The following is an 18,326-nucleotide window of genomic DNA, read 5'->3' on the forward strand; positions in this document are numbered from 1 at the left end:
AGCTGCTGCTGCTGCTGCCTGGAGGCGATCATATCTGCCAGCTTCTTGCGGTTGACCTCCTTGGGCTCCGAAGGGGAGGTGATGCTGGAGGCCACGGGATTTCCAAGGGGCGGCATCCCCACCACACCGTCGCCCGTGGCCTGGCTGAGCAAACCGGAGCTCGGGGCTGGGCCGGCGGCGCTGCCCGAGCTGGTGGCGGGGAAGGCGCTGCTGCCCCCCGCTCGTGTTCACCGGGCTCGGGGCCCGACGCTCCCCAGAGGGATGCTGTTGCTGTTGCCGGTGCCATTGCTGGCCCCGCTGCCCCCCGCGGCCTCCAGCTTGGCTGCTCGAGCTTTGGTCTGATGCAGCACAGACCTCATGTGGATCTCCAGAGTGGAACTCTGGCTATAGGCCACATTGCAGGTGTTACACTTAAAGGGCTTGTTGTCGGGACTACTGGTGGGCTCTGGCTGACCGGTGGCCGACTCCTGGAGGGCTCTCTTTAGCTTGTGCAGATGGGAGACTGAATTATAGTGAACCAAGAGAATGTTCTTTTGGGTAAAAGACTCCTTGCAGACCGTACATTTGTAAGGGCGGGAAGGATCCAGAAACTTCTCCATTGTGAAATTTGGGCCTTTTCTGAAAGGAAGAGCCCTCTTTGGTTCTGAGCCTGAATCCTCTTGGACCGACCCAGAATCGCTGCCCGTGGGGCTCTGCTTATCCTCCAGGTCACTCTCCTCCTCCTTGTCCTCCTCGACGATGATGGTGTGATCTTCCGCCAAGGATGGGTCGCCCATGGCCAGGAGGTCACCGTTGACCAGGAGGCCGCTATACAGCTGCTGGATGTCCGCCTCACTCAGCTCCAGGTGGCTTGTCTCGAGGTGCTTTTTCAAGGCCTGGAAAGTCCGGAAACTGCGTTGGCAGAGGCAGCACATGGTGGCCGCCCGGATGACGTGGTACTGCGAATGGAGCTGCAGCTTCTCCACCGTTTTGAAGGCCAGGCTGCACTGATTGCAGCGGTACTTGTACACGTGGCGGTCGGACACGGGCAGCTGAGGCCTCTTGGCGTGGACCTCATTGAAATGTGTCTGAAGAGCTGAAGAAGTTTTGAAGACTTGGTTGCATCCTTTCTTCCAGCACAGGAAGCCTGATTCCTCCCGTGCGGAGCTTGGGTCAGCGGGGGAGGGTTTCAGCTCTCCGCTGTGTTCTGTGCTTTCCGATGGCAGGACGCTCTTCCCCAGATCCTCTGAGGTTTCTGAAAAATATAAAAAACCCCAAAGAGAAATGAAAAAAAAAATGTTAAGAAATGTCAGCAAGGGTTTTCCACTGTGATAACAGCTTATTAATGCAACATGATCAAGGAAAGGGGGAGGCAGCCAGTCAGAGAGCAAATCTTCTTAAAAATGTGGTTTTAATACTTTCCAAGCAAAACATCTTATAAAACAAGATACAAATAGATGCAGAGTCAAAGTTACACTTTACAACAGATCTTTGACATAAATCTAGGATAAATTTAAGATAAATCTAAGAATTGATCCAGAAATTGAAGGCATACTGAAGTAAATCTTTATTTCTTTATTCTGTATTTTCTTGGGTCTGAAATAGCTACTCATTTTGTCTTGGATCTCTTTTTTCCATTTAAGTCCCAAAAAACTTTCAAAGGGAAAAAAAATAACATTGATTCTTAAAAAAAACTCAAGTCAGATCATACTGGGTTTGGCACATAATTCTTTTCAAAATGAAAATGTTTTACTGTGTTATTTCTCTTTTAAGGAAAAAAATCTGCCCACCTATAAACTAGATGGTATTGCTATAAGCTACTCTACTTTTGGTTCAAATCTGCTTGTTGAATTTTTTTCACTGTCCATAATAATCTAAGATGAAGTCATCTATCCTCAGAAAACAATTCTCTAAATATCTACAATAGAACAGGGAATAATCCCTGAGAGAATCATTTCTTATTGCATCTTAGGGGTGGTAACATCTACAAACATCCTCACTATCTTAAAAAAAATAAAAAATCTCAGGGTCTCTCTGTGTTAGGCAGGGCAAGCCAATCATCTTAGGTTGGCTGATGGTGCTGTGACGTTGTTAGATGGTCTGGTTGTGGTGAGTTCCTTCATTAGGTTTAACTCTTAAATGAGATAATTTAGAATCTATTTGGCGCTCCTGAGAGGTGAAACACGGACAGCATCGATAAGTAAAGATTCCTTAGCCCCAGAGCGGGAGATACCCACGACCAGGAAAGAGTGGGTTAAACTTCTACAAGAAAGACATCTATAGAGACCCTCTATTCTTCACCCCAAGGAGTAGAACTGAATCTTTAAGCAGGATGGGACCAAGTCTGTGACTCCAAAGTCATTTCATATAGTCCATTGGACTGTAAAAGATAATTCGTTATGAAAAAAGACACCTAATTTCTTGATGCTACCAAGCTTGGAGTTTCATTACTGAATTTCAGATGTGAGGCTACTTGGTCCATCCACCTGATACTGCTTTTAAGAGTTATTCACATATGCAGTGGGTCCCTACAGATTCTTTGCTCTGTATTTCAAACCGCTCGGGTCACAAAGCAGATCACATCCATTTAAGCAGAGGAGGATACCAAAATTCCACTGTCTGTCTATTTTTAGATGCATATAAATAAAGCATAAACAAATGCCAAATGTGAGAGACAGATAACGTCAAAGGCCAAAGACAGCCAACAGGATCCTCCCATTTCCTCAAGAGGTAGATCTCTGTGGACCCCTGATTGCATCCTCCAAACCTCAAGGGTGCTTTTTGGGCCTAGGATTTGCTTTTACGTGAATTCTCTGCAGTCCAGAATGAGGTAACTGACCAGGCTGCTTTCCCGCCTCCTCTGGGTTGGAGCTCCCATCTCGGTCTGGAACAGCGGCTGGGAGAAACATGCTGCTGGGCATCATCATTTCAGGGGTTGTCACCTGAGGCAGGAGAGACGGAGAAATGAAGAGAGTCAAATGGGGAGGAAGGGGAAACAAAATGGGAAGATGCTGAAAAATTCTTTAATAAGCAAAATTAGCCTTCCCCAGTGTGAAGGCGGAGGTGTCACTTTTCATAGCTCACTGAAGATTCCTGTTTATTAGACAAAGCTTGCATCAGTCAAAAGTGTTTCTACGGTTACATTCTGGACATAATTAGCAGTGCACACTTGAAGAATAATCTTATTATTAATATTTTTCCTTTATGCAGAATTTTGACTTTGATCACTGACAATGTTTTGTCATGGGTTGTGAAACTTCTTGTGCAGCCAATTAGGTAGATAAGTTGAAAGGCCCACCTTAAGCTGCTGAAAACATAATAAGGGGCCTAATTAAATCATACCTAGTAAAGTACACTGTAATCTTGAAGCAGGGAGCATTGTAGTACTGTTTTCAAAATGTATTCAGGCAAGAAAGGAGGGGAATAAGAGAGGGAAGGAAAGGGTAAGAATAAGAAGAAAAGGGAACAAAGGAAGGATGAGGACAAGCAGACAAGTTGGCAGATTTTCCAGGAAAACAACGTTTTGTAACCCTTTACGCACTCAGATCAAGAGAACAGGAACACTCCCCATGCCTCACTCAAGTCAAGGATTTCTTCTTGAGGGGCTGCCATGGGCAGAAGACATCAGAAGGCAGCATCTGATGTGGCTGACCGAGCCAGCCCCGTGGAATATTGCCAGCAGGGGAGGACCTGACCCTGTTATCAGCCGATGGCCTTCAACACTGTGGGGCTCTGGATCAAAAAGAGCCACTATTCTGCATCCGGCTCCTCTCTGTGCTTCGGTCTTTCCCACCACCGTGCTACACACTACCCACCTAAAGAAGGGCCTGCTAATTTGGAACCTGGGGTTGTTGCCGCACAACAGCATCCAACTTAAGAACTCGAATTCTCTACTTCTAAAAGAAGAGATGCCCAATTTGATTTGCAGACGTGATTACACACCAGGTTTCCTTACCTTTTTGCCTGCTGTCATACAACAAAATTCAAGTGGGGGATTGTAGTACATTAACAAACTTTTCTAATGTAACTGGAAAGCTTTCTAACCTTTTCTACAAGAACCAGATATAAGGATGTATAAAATTATTTATACATATATATGTGAAAAAGAAAGTTTTATATTTATATATTCTATCAACATGTAAAATAAAGAGATATGCATTTCTAGTTTATAAAAATGAAAATAACATGAAATTTATATTTATGTATTCTAAATATAAAAAATATTTTGAAGATGAAGAATAAGTGAAATAATCATCATCTACTTTATTTGTCATCCATAACCACTTAGCAGGAATGTTTGCTAGGTCAAATGTTTATCTCTACAATGTCATCTCTACGTGAGACAAGACAGTAGAGTGAATGGAGAGTAGGCTTTGAAGTCAGGATAACCTGAATTCAAATCTGCCTTTGACAGACACTGGTCATATAATCTTAGCCAATCCACTTAATTTCAGACCAGAAGTGTTAATCAAATGCTGTGGATTAAAACATAATGAGTAGAAGCAGCTATATAGGACAATGGATAGAGCACCAGCCCTGAAGTCAGGAGGACCTAAGTTCTAATCTGGTCTCAGACACTTAACACTTCCTAGCTGTGTGCACAGGTCACTTAACCCCAATTGCCTCAGCAAAACATAGACAAAAAAATCAAGAAATATTTGACAAAATAAATAAAAATACAACAGAATACAGGTAATGTAGATGTGGGGATTTTCAATGTCCATATATTTTGGCAGAAATTTTTCTGTACAGTTCCAATGGCCTCATTTTCACTTGAACTTTACAATTCTATTGTAGATAACTCTACAAGTTGCAGGGAAGGTCCTGATCTCATCTGGGAGAAGGAGTTTCCTTATCATGGAATTCCTAATGGTAATGAAATCCCAAATGCTGTCCTAATCCAATCACTACATGCTTACATCTTCCAAACTGGGATTACTAGATTAAAGTGGGTATTCAATGTATAAATTGCAATCAGTTTTTTGGAAGACCCAAGTTATTCTCCAAAAGGTTGCTGACATTCACTGCAATCATCAAGATCTCCCTTTAGGTTACAGCTGAAATGCTAAATATTTGCAGAGAGGACAGATAATGACTTTATGGGCACCAAGGAGCTATGTCACAGTGAGAGACACCTATCATGAGCCAGACACCAAATGACAGGCACTGAGGGTAAGGACTTCAGAGAATCCCGTTTTCCAAAGAACAGGTGCGGTGCAGGTGAATAAGACTGCATGAGACAGCATTTCTGTCTCTTACAGACATCTGTACCCCCTTAATACAGCATGTAACAGCAGCTGGTTAAGTCCGGGGGTTGATGAATCAATGGCGCTGAGTATGCCAAACTCATTCCATCTATTTTCTTTTTAATAGAAGGCATTTCTGACCAGTGTGGTTGGGGGTATGGGGGTGGGGAATCCAATGGGAATCCAAGAAGTGAAAGGTCACCGATTAATTTATAGTAACCAGCCTCAGAAGAGGGGGTAGGGAATGGGGTGTGTGTGTGTGGGGATGAGTTGGAGAGAAAGAGAAGGAAAATGAATATTCCCTCCTGCCCCTTCTCAGTTGAAGCTGCAGATCAGTTCTTTCCTGGGATCTTTAGGAATTATGAAAAATAAATCATGAGAAATAAAAAAAATCCTACAGAGTAAAAAAGAATAAAATTATCTAACACCTCAGCTGCACATCATTATAGAAAACTGTGAGCTTTTTATACACATTACAGTAAAGCAGACATCCCCACTAACAGACTCAGTACGACGGATCAGTAATTGTTTTCATACACTTTAATTAGAAAAACTCAGATGGCTATGAATAATAATGGAAAAGAGAGACTTTTGCACTTGAAAGGTTGAAGTCAATCAAGTGTGAATGACGGCAAAAAAAGAGAAAAAAAAAAAAAAAAAGAGAGACACCAATTCATCAGCCCTCTGTTGTCTAGTGGAGTCTTTAATCATAATTCCTGATTGGGATTCAAGAAGGCAGTAAGCAGAAGTCCTTTGTCTGCCTTCACCTTCCGTCAATTAACTCTCCCCGAAATATAATCATCAACCTCACATGCTCTTCTGCATCTTAATCGGGGCCTTCAAACCAGTAAGTCTTGCCCTATATGTATTTAAGTAATTACCTTTATCTACCTGCATCTTCATATATACAATATTCCCTTCCCTCACCGCCCCAGGGGAAAAATGGTTTGGTATATGAGATAGTAACAGGCAAGAAATTCCCAGGAGGCCAAGGGAAAGATGCTTAAGGGAAGGGACGAGCAGTCTAGAGATACTGTTTGGGGAGGTTTATGTATGCCTCTAAGCAAAGAGATGTGGATGAAGATGTCTCTAGAAATCTGTTTGTGGCAGCCAGTTCTATTTTCAAATGCACAAATGTTCTATCTGCTGTTCTCATTTCTTCTCCCTTTGCCAATATATTCTAGATTCCATATTTTAGAGGTCTTACCCTTGATTTTTTGTTCAAAGGAGCTTAGCTCTGACTTCCCTTAAAAAATAGTCCTGTTTACATATATTTCTCCAAAGAGCATCTCTTTTCTCTGACAGAAATCAAGGAAAGTGGCCAGTAGAGCTTTTCACTAACATTATCTGCCTCCCTCATATTCAAAGCATGCTTAACAGACCAACTACAAGTAGAGACTCGTCTGGCTCAGCAACAGTTTGTAAAAGAGAAGACAGAAGCAGTGGGAGAATAATGTAGGATTCAAATCTTGAAATCCTTTTCCCATTGGAGGTCTGGGATATGCTTATGATGACACATGGCACATTGTACTGGGCTTCCTCCAGTTTGTTTCTGGTGTGAAACTTCAATGAACCAATCCTACATTCAATGGGGCTCTCCATTAACAACAATTATAATTCTGCTTTCTCTTTTTAAAAGGCAAAGGGGAGTATGACAACGCAAAGCTGATATTAGGGACTAATTTTTAAAATAACTTAAGGATATATTAGTATATCTACACTTGCAACATTTAAAGGCAATATCAGAATCCTAAAGATTGAACAAGTCAAAATCCCTTTACCCAATGTGTAAAAGCCACAAAGTTTTAGCTGGCAAGTGACAAAACGACAACTAATACTTTAACATTTTGTGATAAAACAAAGAAGACAATTCCAGTATAAGGGAATCACATGACACTATAGTTGCTTTTGGGTTGATTTAATTTTATGACAAGATCTCAACTTTTTGGTCATCTCACACCAATCCTTCCTTCAGGAAGTAAAGCATTTCCAATCATAATTTCCTTTCATTCTTGATTCAGTAAGCATTTACTGAGCAGCAAAACACTTTGCTGGGCACTGCAGGTATACAGAGAATGAGGCTTCCAATGCCCTTATGGACCAAAGTTCTAGGGGAGACAACAAATACATAAATAGTTCAAGGCAACATATAGTAAGTGTTGTGAGAGGTAGAAACAAATGGGAGGTTGAGGAGGGGACATTGTTTTCAGCTTGTGGGAAAGGGAGAATAGCTTTGTTCCCAAAGAAATGGCATTTTACTGGCCCCTAAAGAACCATCAGTGCTGAGCTAGAGATCAAAAAAGGTTTCAGGAGGATAATGCATGAGAAAAGGTAAAGTGTTGGTAAGTGCAAGTCACACAGAATCTGAATAGATCCAGTTGACTGAAATATAGGATTTCTGCTGATTAACAGCGGTAGACTGAGATGGACAGGTAGACTGAGGCCAAATTGTACACGTTCTTGAATGCCAAGTGGAGGAATAGGGCAGGTAAGGGACCACTGATGTTTTGTCAGGAGGGAAGAAGCAGGATCTGAGCAGTGTCAAAACTCAGAAGATACCGGTTGAGGGAACAGGATCCCTCTCAAGAGTTCATCCCTCTCCCCCTGTTTTGGTCAAAAAAGAGTTTAAATTTGGGCTTAAATTTTCCTTCCACAAACCTCTGCTCTCATGATGGAGATTTAATCATATACAATCATACACAATCATATGATGATATACATCATATACAATCATACAAAACTCTAGTTTCCCAAATCATCACCCTTCTTACCTGCCATGACTACACTGTCACTCTACTGCAGACCCTCAATTTTACCATTACCTCTAACTATTCCTGCTCTATCATCTCTCAACTCTGAAATTCCTCTCTTATAAATTCATCTACTCCCATTTCTCCCTGTCTTAATTCTTTACTCTTACCTGTGTGCTAGTGAACAGGGCTGAGCTAAAACACATCACAGCTGCCTAAGTCCTCCTACAAAACCTACTCATATGTTAGCTAATCCTAACTGGGCTCTCACTGCTAGGAGGCAAATTCTTTTATTCTTCTTAGATGGCCCAACACACTCTCCACAACAACTAGTCTAAACTTTCTCATTTCTCAAAATCTTTATACCATGCCATCCCTAGGAGGAGAAGACTTTGCCTACTCTTCCACTGAGAAAATGAAATCCACTTAAGTCAGTCAACTAACTGGCATTGATTGAGCTTTCTCCATGGTTACCAAAGATCTCCTAATAGTTAAATTTAGTTTCTCTGTCCTATCCCATGCAATCTCTCTGCAGCTTTTAACACCGACCACCCTCTTTGACGACTTTGTCCTTCCTTAGTTTCCATGCCTCTAGGTTGTCTTTGTTCTCCTTCATTTTCTGTAACTGATCCTTCTGAGCCTCCTCAACTGGATCATTATCTAACTCCTTCCCACTAGATCTCCTACTGGCAGATACTCTTTTCCATAGCTATCCTCCCCAAGGCTCTAGTTCAGGTCCTCATTTTAATTCTGTATTTTCTCTTAGTGATCTCAGCAGCTTCTACAGCATCATCATCATCATCATCATCATCATCATCATCATCATCATCATCATCTCTACATGGACGGTTCTAAAATCTATATCATCTATCCCTAACATTTTCTACACTTCAATTCTACATCATCTAACTTTACTTGGATAGTTCATCAGAACATCAAACTCAACAAATCCGTCAAAGGACTTTTTACATCCTCCCTTCCATCTCCAACTCTGTCCTTCCTTCTGTTCTCATATTTTACTGGAGAGTGCCCCCACCCTTTCCCAGACATCAAGGTTTGTAATTTTGGGACACCACATTTGACTCTTTCTTCTTCCTTACTACTTATAGCCAATCGGCAGTTAAGTCCTGTTGAATCAACTTCTACACTGATGTGCCAAACTCAAATAGAAATAGGTCAGGAACCCTTTAGGTTATATACTGACTTAGAAACAATATATTAACATTATCTGTGTTCTACTTTTATTTTTATTTATTTTGCAATTCCATTTCCTAATTACATTTTAATCTGATTTGCCACATACTAGGTCATCGCTTTTTTTTTTTTTTTTAAACACCCCCATCTCTATATACCATCCATTCCACGTCATTATCTTATTTCAAGCCCTCATCATTTCTAATCAGGGTTATTTCAGTAGCCTCCTGGACCTTCGGGTCTCCAATCTATCCTCTATAAAACAATCAAATTAACATTTCCAAGACACTGATCCACATCACTCCTCTACTGGAAAAAAAGCACCAGGGGCCTCTTTTGGCCTCTAGAATAAAATAACACCTAAGGTTGTCATTTAAAGACTCCATACTCTAGTTCTCATTTACTTTATTCTGTATTTCTCTCCTTCATAGCTTCTACATTTTAGCACTGGCTGCTCAACAAACTGGATATTTTATTTTCTGACTCTGTGCCCATAGGTTGACTCCTCCATATCTCCACCTCCCAGAAGTCTTAGTGATTTTCAAAGCTGAGTCCAGATGCCAACTACTCTTTTATGTCTTTCATTCCCACCCCCTTCTCTACCCCAATTGCCATTGCTTTCTAATAAAATATTCTTCTATTTGTTTCTGTAAAAACTCATCTCCCTCCACTAGAAAGCAAGTTCTTTGAGGGCAGGATACTCATTTCTCACTCTTTTGGCACCAAACATAGTGCTTTCTACGTACAAAGTATTTAAGAAGTACTTGTTGTATTTAACTCAGTTGAGTACCTGAGCAAAAGTGAGGAAGCCATGGACTCGGTAGGAGACTGAAGAGACCTGATGATTAGTTGGGAGAGAGAGAGAAAGAGAGAATATTTAGGAAGAAAAAGGATTAAGACTCCAAGGTTTTAGGCCTGAGTAACTAAAAGAATCAGGATACCACTTACAGATCTGGAGAAGTTAAGAGAAGGGGTGTATGTGTGTGTGATATATATGCCGAATTTGAGATGCTGGCTGACTTTCTAAGGGAAGCCATTCAATGAGCAGCCTTCTGCTTCCTTATTCAAATGTCAGCTGAAATCTCATCTTCTCCAAGAAGCCTTTCTTGGATCTTTTTAATATCCATATCTTTGCTCTGAGTCTCAATTTATTCCATCTAGTCATCTCCCTATTAGATAATAAGCTCCCAAGACTAGTGACTCTCTTCTGCCTCCCCTTGTGTTCCCCCAAGAGTTTAGAGACTGACTTGAGTCTGTGGCAACTGACCGTGCACCCACCACGTGCAAGGTATCAACTGCAAGGGGTGTAAAGATGAAAAAATAATATCACGGGCAGCTTGGGAAGAGTTGAAGTGGGATGGGGGCTTTCTGGGAGAATTTGCATTTGTGTTGGATCTTGAGGAAGAGATACATCTCAGAGAAAGATCATGGGGGACATTTCAGGTGGAAGAAATGATGTGAACAAAAGTAAGAAGGTGGGCAAGTGGAAGATACGTTCAAGGAGGGCATGCTGATTAATGTGGCTAGGGTGTAGGGTATCTACAATCTAACTGGGGGAGGAGGAGAGAGGGGAAGATAGGAATAAAGAGGTCCGACACAAGGTCTGATGTGATGATGGTAGGTCAGGAGAGGGGCTAGAGAAAAAGGTAAATAAAATCCAAGGGAGGAGAGGTCATTTCCACTTGGGAGAGTCTGGAGTAAACTTCCCGGGAGACATGGGAACCGGGCAAGGCTTTGAGGAAGGATTCGTGGAGGCCACGATGTGGAAGGTGTGCTTCTGACATGGTGCTGTGGCTTTTGTGACTGCACAGAGGTGAGAGAAAGCAAGAGAACATCTTCGAGGGGCTCACGGCTCTCAGGGTCACTGGATCATTATCCAGAGAGGGCAGGGGCCTTAAAGGCCACCAAGACCAACCTCATTTTGGGAACTGAGCCCCAGGAGGCTACATGGTTTTGTCTCAGGCCCCCCAAGTAGGAAGCAGCAGCGTTCCCTGACCCCCAATCCAGCAGTTTTCCCTTCACACCTCTGGCTGCAAGGGTAGAAAAAGAGGCACACTGTGGATGGCCTTGGAGACTAAGTGAAATGCCTTTGCTTTTTCTCTCACACGCAATAGGAAGCCTCCAATGGTTTGGGAGGATGAGACCATATCTGTGTGTTTGGGTAGATTATTCTGACTTCTATACTGGAGGGGCTGGAGAGGAGAAGAGCACCTGGAGGCAGTGAGGGGAAAGTACAACCCTGTAGCAGCAAAGAAGGCCCGAGTCAGGGGTGGGGGTGGGGGGCGGGGCAGTGTGAGGAATGTCCTCCATGCTGCTGCTGCCCATTAGAATCCAAGCAAGCTTAGACCTAAGAGACTGCCGAGTGCCTGTGAGGGCTCAGCAGGGGCAGGACTCTGGGGCTTTAGGTCAGAAATGGAAAACCGGCTGTGGGACAAATCTGGGGCAGAAGGCTGGAGCCACACAAGACACCGTGACCTCTTCTCCGCCTGGCCCCAGCCGAACTTCGGCTCTTCTGGGACAGCCCTTTCACCTGGCGCTGCTGGCTGGGTCGCAGGTAGGGACCTGCCGAGTCTGGCTCAGCTGTGGCAAGAGAATCAGGGACTTGGATGGGATGGAAGGTGTGGCGGCCGGCTGGGACAAGGACTGAGGCAAAGGAGAAAAGTTAAAGCTGGATTTAAGGTTTCCGTAGGAGAGTAATGGTGTGATCAAGAAAAAAGAGAAATCAGGAACAAGGGAAGTTTGAGGGGAAATGATGAGTGCGGTTTTGGAAATACCGAGTCAGAAAATGTGGATGCAAAAGTGGCGCTGGAAGGAAAGCAACAAACGAGTATTTATCAAGGACATACCATGTGCCTGGCACTGTGGGATGAAAGAATCGGGCATGAATATACAGAAGTCACATGCCCAAAAATGGTAACTGAACCTATGGGGGTGGGCATGATGTCTGAAGAGGAGGGCTCTTTACTGTCTTGTGGGGGTCATGGACCCCGTGAAGCTTCTTAGCCTCCCGTGGACCCCTTCTCAGAACCACATTGGTTGCCTACATTCATAGTCAATGGAAATGCCAAATTTCAGTTAAAGGTTGGTAAAAATAAAGATGTAACTCTTTTTCTTCCATCCAAGTTCCAGGACCTCCTGAAATCTATCCACAGCTGGATAGATCTGTGGACCCAAGTGAATGACCCTTGGCTTAGAGAGAAAAGTCATAGAACTACTGTGAGCTTTAAGACAGGCACTCAGAATTCCATAGCCTTGCTTTTAGTGCCTGGAACTGTAACAGAAATGATCAATTATTTAAACTAAGCATCTCTTGGTCATCTACGCAATAAAGACAATATTTAACCAGACAATATTAAATAGTCAGCTGTTCAGGAGGATTCGGGTTTGCCGGGGTAACCAGCTGCAGAGACACATTAGATTACTGTCTGTTCTATGCCCTGGCATCTCTCTCAGTTGGTTTTAATAAGACAGGAACAATATATTTCCATACCTTTCAAGACTGTTACTTCCTTTTCATTGTATCCGCAGAACTGAGTTCATTCCCTGGTATATAGTAGGAGCCTAATAATGCTTGTTGACTTGACTTGGTAACTGGGAATAAGCTAGGGTCTCTCAATTCATCATGGATTTCTGGAGCTGCTTATCAGCTCAAAGGCTTAAAAATGATGCAAGCTGTCCCCAATCAGACCCTGTAGTCACAGCATTAAGCCCAGTCCCAATTGTGATACCCTGGGGGACCACTGTGATACTGAATGCTTTTCTAATGCAAGGGGGCAGGAATTGTAGAAGTCCAATTCCCTGATCTGAAGTAATGAAACAACTCTAGCACCCTGCTCCATTTTCTAAGGAGTTACCATTCCAGACCATTAGTTTTTTTCCCAATTGACTGAGAATGCTGTTCTCAAAGTAAGATAAACAGATCTAGATACAGATATGAGTTTGGATAACACTTTGGATTTGCCTCTCTTGGGAGAAAATCTTTATACCTGCTGCTAAAGAAGAAATTGGCTCTTTAGGTCTTCTAGTTATCAAGTCTCAGGTAACTTTTTCTTCTTCAAAGTCATGGTAGTAAAACAAACAAACAAACTCTAAAATCCCAAGTGGTTGGAAAAATTGAAAAATCCTTGGCCTATCATAGTTGCTAGTTAAAAAAAAAAAAGGAGGGGATATTGGGAATAAATGCATAAAGGGGGGGGGAAAGGGAGAGAACAGAATGAAAGGGAAGTAGGAAAGAAAGGAGGGAAGGAGGGAGAGAAGGAAAAGGAAGATCTTAGTAAAACTTACAATCTGTAACATACTAGGTCAGTCTATGGGTTTCCATAATTTTCTCCCCATTCATATGACATACCTAAATGTCAATACAATTTAACCATCAAGCCCAATTACTTCAAGGTCAGAGGTAACAAGATTGCTGCTTTTAAAGTTAAATAATTAAAAGGAAATCCAAAGCATTTTTTGCCTTTGCAGCAGATCACTTTGGAATTCTTTTTCAATGTGTCTTACAAACAAGCTGAGCTTGACCTGGATCCTCATTAGCCAGAATGTGAGGATGATTAAAGGGACTCTTTGGAGGTCACTTAGTTCATCTTCATCTAAGCAGTATGCTCCTCCTGCCTCAACTCCCCAAATCACTACTGTGGGAGCCAACAGCCTCTGCTTAAAGACCGCCAGTGATGAAGTCACTAGCTTCTGCATTAATCCTGCTCCTTTGGGACATTGCTATGTATGAGGAAGTTTCCATTGCTCCTACTTCTGTCCTCTGGATTTTTCTTCCGGATGGGCATCCTCACATACTTGAAGACAGGAATCACTCTTCCTTGCTGTGTCCTCTGTCTACTGGACTAGAGACCAATGGTCTCAAGCTCAAGAAGAAACAGAGGGCACTACATTGGACCTAAGAACCTTGGTGGGCCACATATTGACTTTAAACCCCCCCACATTAACATTATCTTCTCTTGTGTTTTTGTTTATTTTGTTAACTATTTCCCAATTATATTTTAACCTGTTTGGGGCAGTACTTGGGAGTATAGTCTCAGTATGATAACTCTGCTCTGGGTAAAACAGACCTGGACTCTTCAGCAAGCTCTCATATGATACGCTCTTTTGTCACCTTGCTATTCTGATCTCCCCTCTTCTGGCTATGTTCCAGCCCATTTATGTCTTTTCTACAGTAGGATGCTCAGACTTACAACAGAGCATTTTACATGTGGGGAAACTAAGGCTAAACAAGTCAAGTGACTCAGATTCAAATTCAGACCCTGGGGTTCCAAGTCTCACATTCTCTCATCTCTCTCTCTTGCTCTGGATACCGTGCTTCTACTAATATATCCAAAACTTCATTAACTTTTCAGCTCCCATAGAACACACAGTTAACAGGTTCCCCAGAAGTCTTTTCTTTTCCTCACTAAACCTCAGTAAATGGCACAGTTTCTTGCTGTTCTGATCACAATCCTCTTGGTCTTCCCAAAATTCGAGCACCTACAACTACTGATCAGTCCACTGCATGGTAGCAAAGTAGGCAGGAGATATTCCTTTCTTTACCTAGTTTTCTACCCATGCCAGACTGGGCCCAGTGCCAGGGGACCTTAAGATTCTGGGTTCTCCACTGCTCTCTCCTTTTTTTCTCCTAAAATCCCAGCTAATCTCATTATCCCTAACACAGTATTTAGACATAACACCTAAAGACATACGCCAAAGGATTATATAAACATTTGGAAAAAACTGGTGAGAGTATAAGTTCAATACATGGCTCTAGAACCAGAGCAAGATGGACAGAGGGAAGAGAGGAGAGCAACAGAAACACAAACTCGGAAAAGAGATGAGGAGGATTCGAGTGTAAAGCTTCATTAGAGTCGGAGAGGCAAGTGATGGCAGCCTACCAAGGTCACTTCTAATTTAGCCCATCTAATTGGCAAACATGTTTCCAAATGGCTATCATCTCACAGGGCTCAGAATTAATGAAGCCCGATTATTTTCATTACCTTCATCTGAGATGGAGAAAGAGTGAAACCGTCAGCACGCATGCAGGCTAGAAAGCTAGAGGGGTGGGTGAGACAGCCACTGTGCAAACACGGCTTCCTTGAGACATGGAGAGAAAAGAAAAGAAAGACCTGTTTCCTACTTGAGAAAAATAAAATTTTTAAGGAGAAGAGGGGAAGGACAAAGATTCAAGAACAAATTTTAGATAGGTGAACAAGAGGAATGTGAGAAAACAAAACCGATAGGGCTGGTGAGGCAAGGAAAGCTGGAGATGTAACAGGGGAGAAAAATGCAGGGCGGGGGAAGAGCCTGAATAAACACTACAAAAAGAAAGAAAAAGTCGGGGTGAAGATCAAGTTGTTAGTGGGGGAGGGAGAACGCTGCTCAAGGACTAATCTCTTCTTCCCTTTTGACACAATCCAGCAGGTTGGGTAGACATAGAATAAACCACATCTCATCAGCATTTAAGGAGCTCTCTGCAGAAGCCATGTGGTTCCAGAATTACTGTGAAGTAGTTGTTATTGGAAAGAGGATTAAACTAGATTCGAGCAGCTGAAGTACCAAAATAGTCTTTTCCAAATTAATTAATTGGTCAGTAACAACACCCCACTAACTGGGGCCCTCTCCCTTGCAAACAAACAAAAATCCCCACCAGGAATAATGGGCCTAAGTGTAAGGAGGAGAGCATGGCATTTATTGACATCTACTGTATACAGTGGTAAATGGGCAAGAAGGAGAAACTAAAAATTCAGATCTGGCTCCCTAACTGTATCTTCTGAGTCATTTCCTCTCTTCTTCCCCAGTTTTGTAAACTTCCCCTCTGCAAAAATGATCTGTAATGACCCTGCCTTGGGCTCCGGTGTTGGTGGTCATACATAAAGTAGGAAGGGGGTGACTCTCCAAGGACAGGGCCCATCCCGGTCATTCCCTGAAGAATCTATTCTCGCAGCCTCCTTGTCGGTACAAAAAGAAGGGGGCCCATGAAAGACACCGATATGAGATGCAGAGCATAAGCAAGCAGCCGTAACCATGGTAACAGACATATTAGACACTGCAGGTTCCTGAAGGCTGTCTGATAAGGTATTATTAACTGAAGCCTCCTCAAAACACTCTCCATTTACAACTGAACGGAAAGACATTGTGTGGAAAGTAATCTACTTCCATTTATCGGGCTGGAATTAACTTTTAGTGAGAATGAAATCTGTTTCAAGCTTGATTCTGAGGTCTCAGACCAAGAGAGCAAAAATATTTATGAGAATTAACAGAATTATATACCCAGGACAATGCCTAGGTTGGCCAGGGACTGTATTTCTTTGGGGTTTTGTGTCTTTTTCTATTCTTCAGCAGAAGAAAATATCTAATTGGGTCACAAACCCTCTCTTAATGACAAGAAAACAATCCCATCTTTTCCACTGGTATCTTTTCAGTAATATCAAAGGAAACAATAGTCTCCTGATGTATATTAACAGAACTCTTGAGACTTGCATCTCACAGAATCCATTCTTTTCCATCTTGAACTGGCTACCCCATTTCTGAGCATTGAATCCCTAGGAAGAACATCTCAAATCTGTAATTTAAATATATAGAGAAAAGAATCATAAAAATCCCTAACCCCTTTCATCAGGTGCCCCAAGGGCTTACCAAGTCAAATTTAGATGTTTTCATGAGATGGCTAAAATTTCCAGATTTGCCAAACAGGTGCAGAAGAAGGTTGTTAGTTCTCTCCTTCCTAATCTCTAACTATTAGAAAATAACTTCTCTTAAAGAAAAAGAAAAGGCAGCAGATAAGAGCCCTGAATCTGGAAGCAGGGAGACCTGAGTTCAAATCCAGTCTCAGACAATTAGTAGTATGTGACCCTGCACAAGTCACTTACTCAGCTTCCTTGTCTGAAAAATGAGCTGGACACGGAAATGGCAAAGCACTTCAGTATCTTTGCCAAAAAAATCCCCAATGGCCTCATGAAGAGTGGCCAACAACTGAAAAATGACTCAGCAACAAAAGAGAAAAAGGAAATGATACAAGAGTCTAGACATTGGGAGTATGGATTTACTATTTGACTGAAAATCCATTTCAACTTTTACTATCTATTTATCCAACTTTTGTTTTGTTTTGTTTTAAACAAAGTCAGCATAAGTTCTTTCATAACAAAAGGTTGTAGAGACATTTCTTAATATTATACTTCAGAGAGTTTAGTCATTATCTGAACGATACTTCTCATCACATGTTGTATTCATGGCTTTCTACTCAGTTGGCTTGAAATAAATGGAGGCCAGGCCCTGACTTTCTTCACTTATTCAACAGTGACATTTTACTCTCATGACTAAATGTCTAATGAGACCATGATAAAAAGTGACCCCTGAGTACATGATCCTACCATGTACAAACGACAATCCCTATGGTGCCAAAATAACAACAAAAAAATTTCCAAAAATGTTTCTGCTAAAAGATTGATTCTAGGGATTTAAAAAACAAACAAACAAACAAAAAAAACCTCACTAACTTTGGAGTCACAGGTCCTAAGTGAGACAAGTCAGTAAATATTCATTATGCACTTGTGATGTCCTGAGCTGAAATGACAGTTTTGTTCCTTTCTACTTCTGGGACACCTTGTCTTAGATTCAGTTTCCTTATCTGTAGAATGGAGGGAGTCGAACTAAAGACTCCTAATATCTTTTTCAAGTTCTATGAGCTGATAGACTCCTGTATCTCTGGCTACTATCTCAGATATCTTAGTGGTGTGTGTATGTGTGAGAGAGAGATACAGAGAGACAGAGACAGAGATTTCTATTCTTGCTACAAAATATATATTATCTTCTTTAGAGATATATAAAACCCTTGTAGCAATTTTACAGATGAGATGAAATATTTTTATTAAATTTATGATATGTTAGTTTATATTTAAAGATAGTTTTTAAACATTATATATGTATAAATTTTTAATTTAAGATGTATATATACATACATATATATATATATTTACATATACACATTTTATTTTAACACAATATTCTGCAACAAACATCGGAAAAAGACAAGAATTTTTGGGGAAAGAGCAAGGTGAATTTGAAATGCTCATGGAACACCTAGTATGAGATATCTAAAAGGCAGAAGATGGGATGAAACTTGATGTCAGGAAAGGGGTTAGGGATGGTAATGCGGGTCTTGAAATCATCAGCA

The 18,326-nt window shown here is 41.8% G+C and overlaps 1 protein-coding gene across 1 annotated transcript in view; it reads right to left on the reverse strand.

Moving 5' to 3' along the window:
• Positions 1 to 18,326, reverse strand: part of ZFHX3 (zinc finger homeobox 3) — a 273,607-nt gene that overhangs the window by 21,884 nt on the left and 233,397 nt on the right. Inside the window, 2 exon segments of the mRNA XM_074286089.1 lie at positions 1 to 1,234; positions 2,819 to 2,921. Coding sequence (XP_074142190.1) covers positions 1 to 1,234; positions 2,819 to 2,921 — 1,337 coding nt within the window.

Source organism: Sminthopsis crassicaudata, chromosome 2 (genome assembly GCF_048593235.1).
Source record: "Sminthopsis crassicaudata isolate SCR6 chromosome 2, ASM4859323v1, whole genome shotgun sequence".
NCBI lineage: Eukaryota > Metazoa > Chordata > Mammalia > Dasyuromorphia > Dasyuridae > Sminthopsis > Sminthopsis crassicaudata.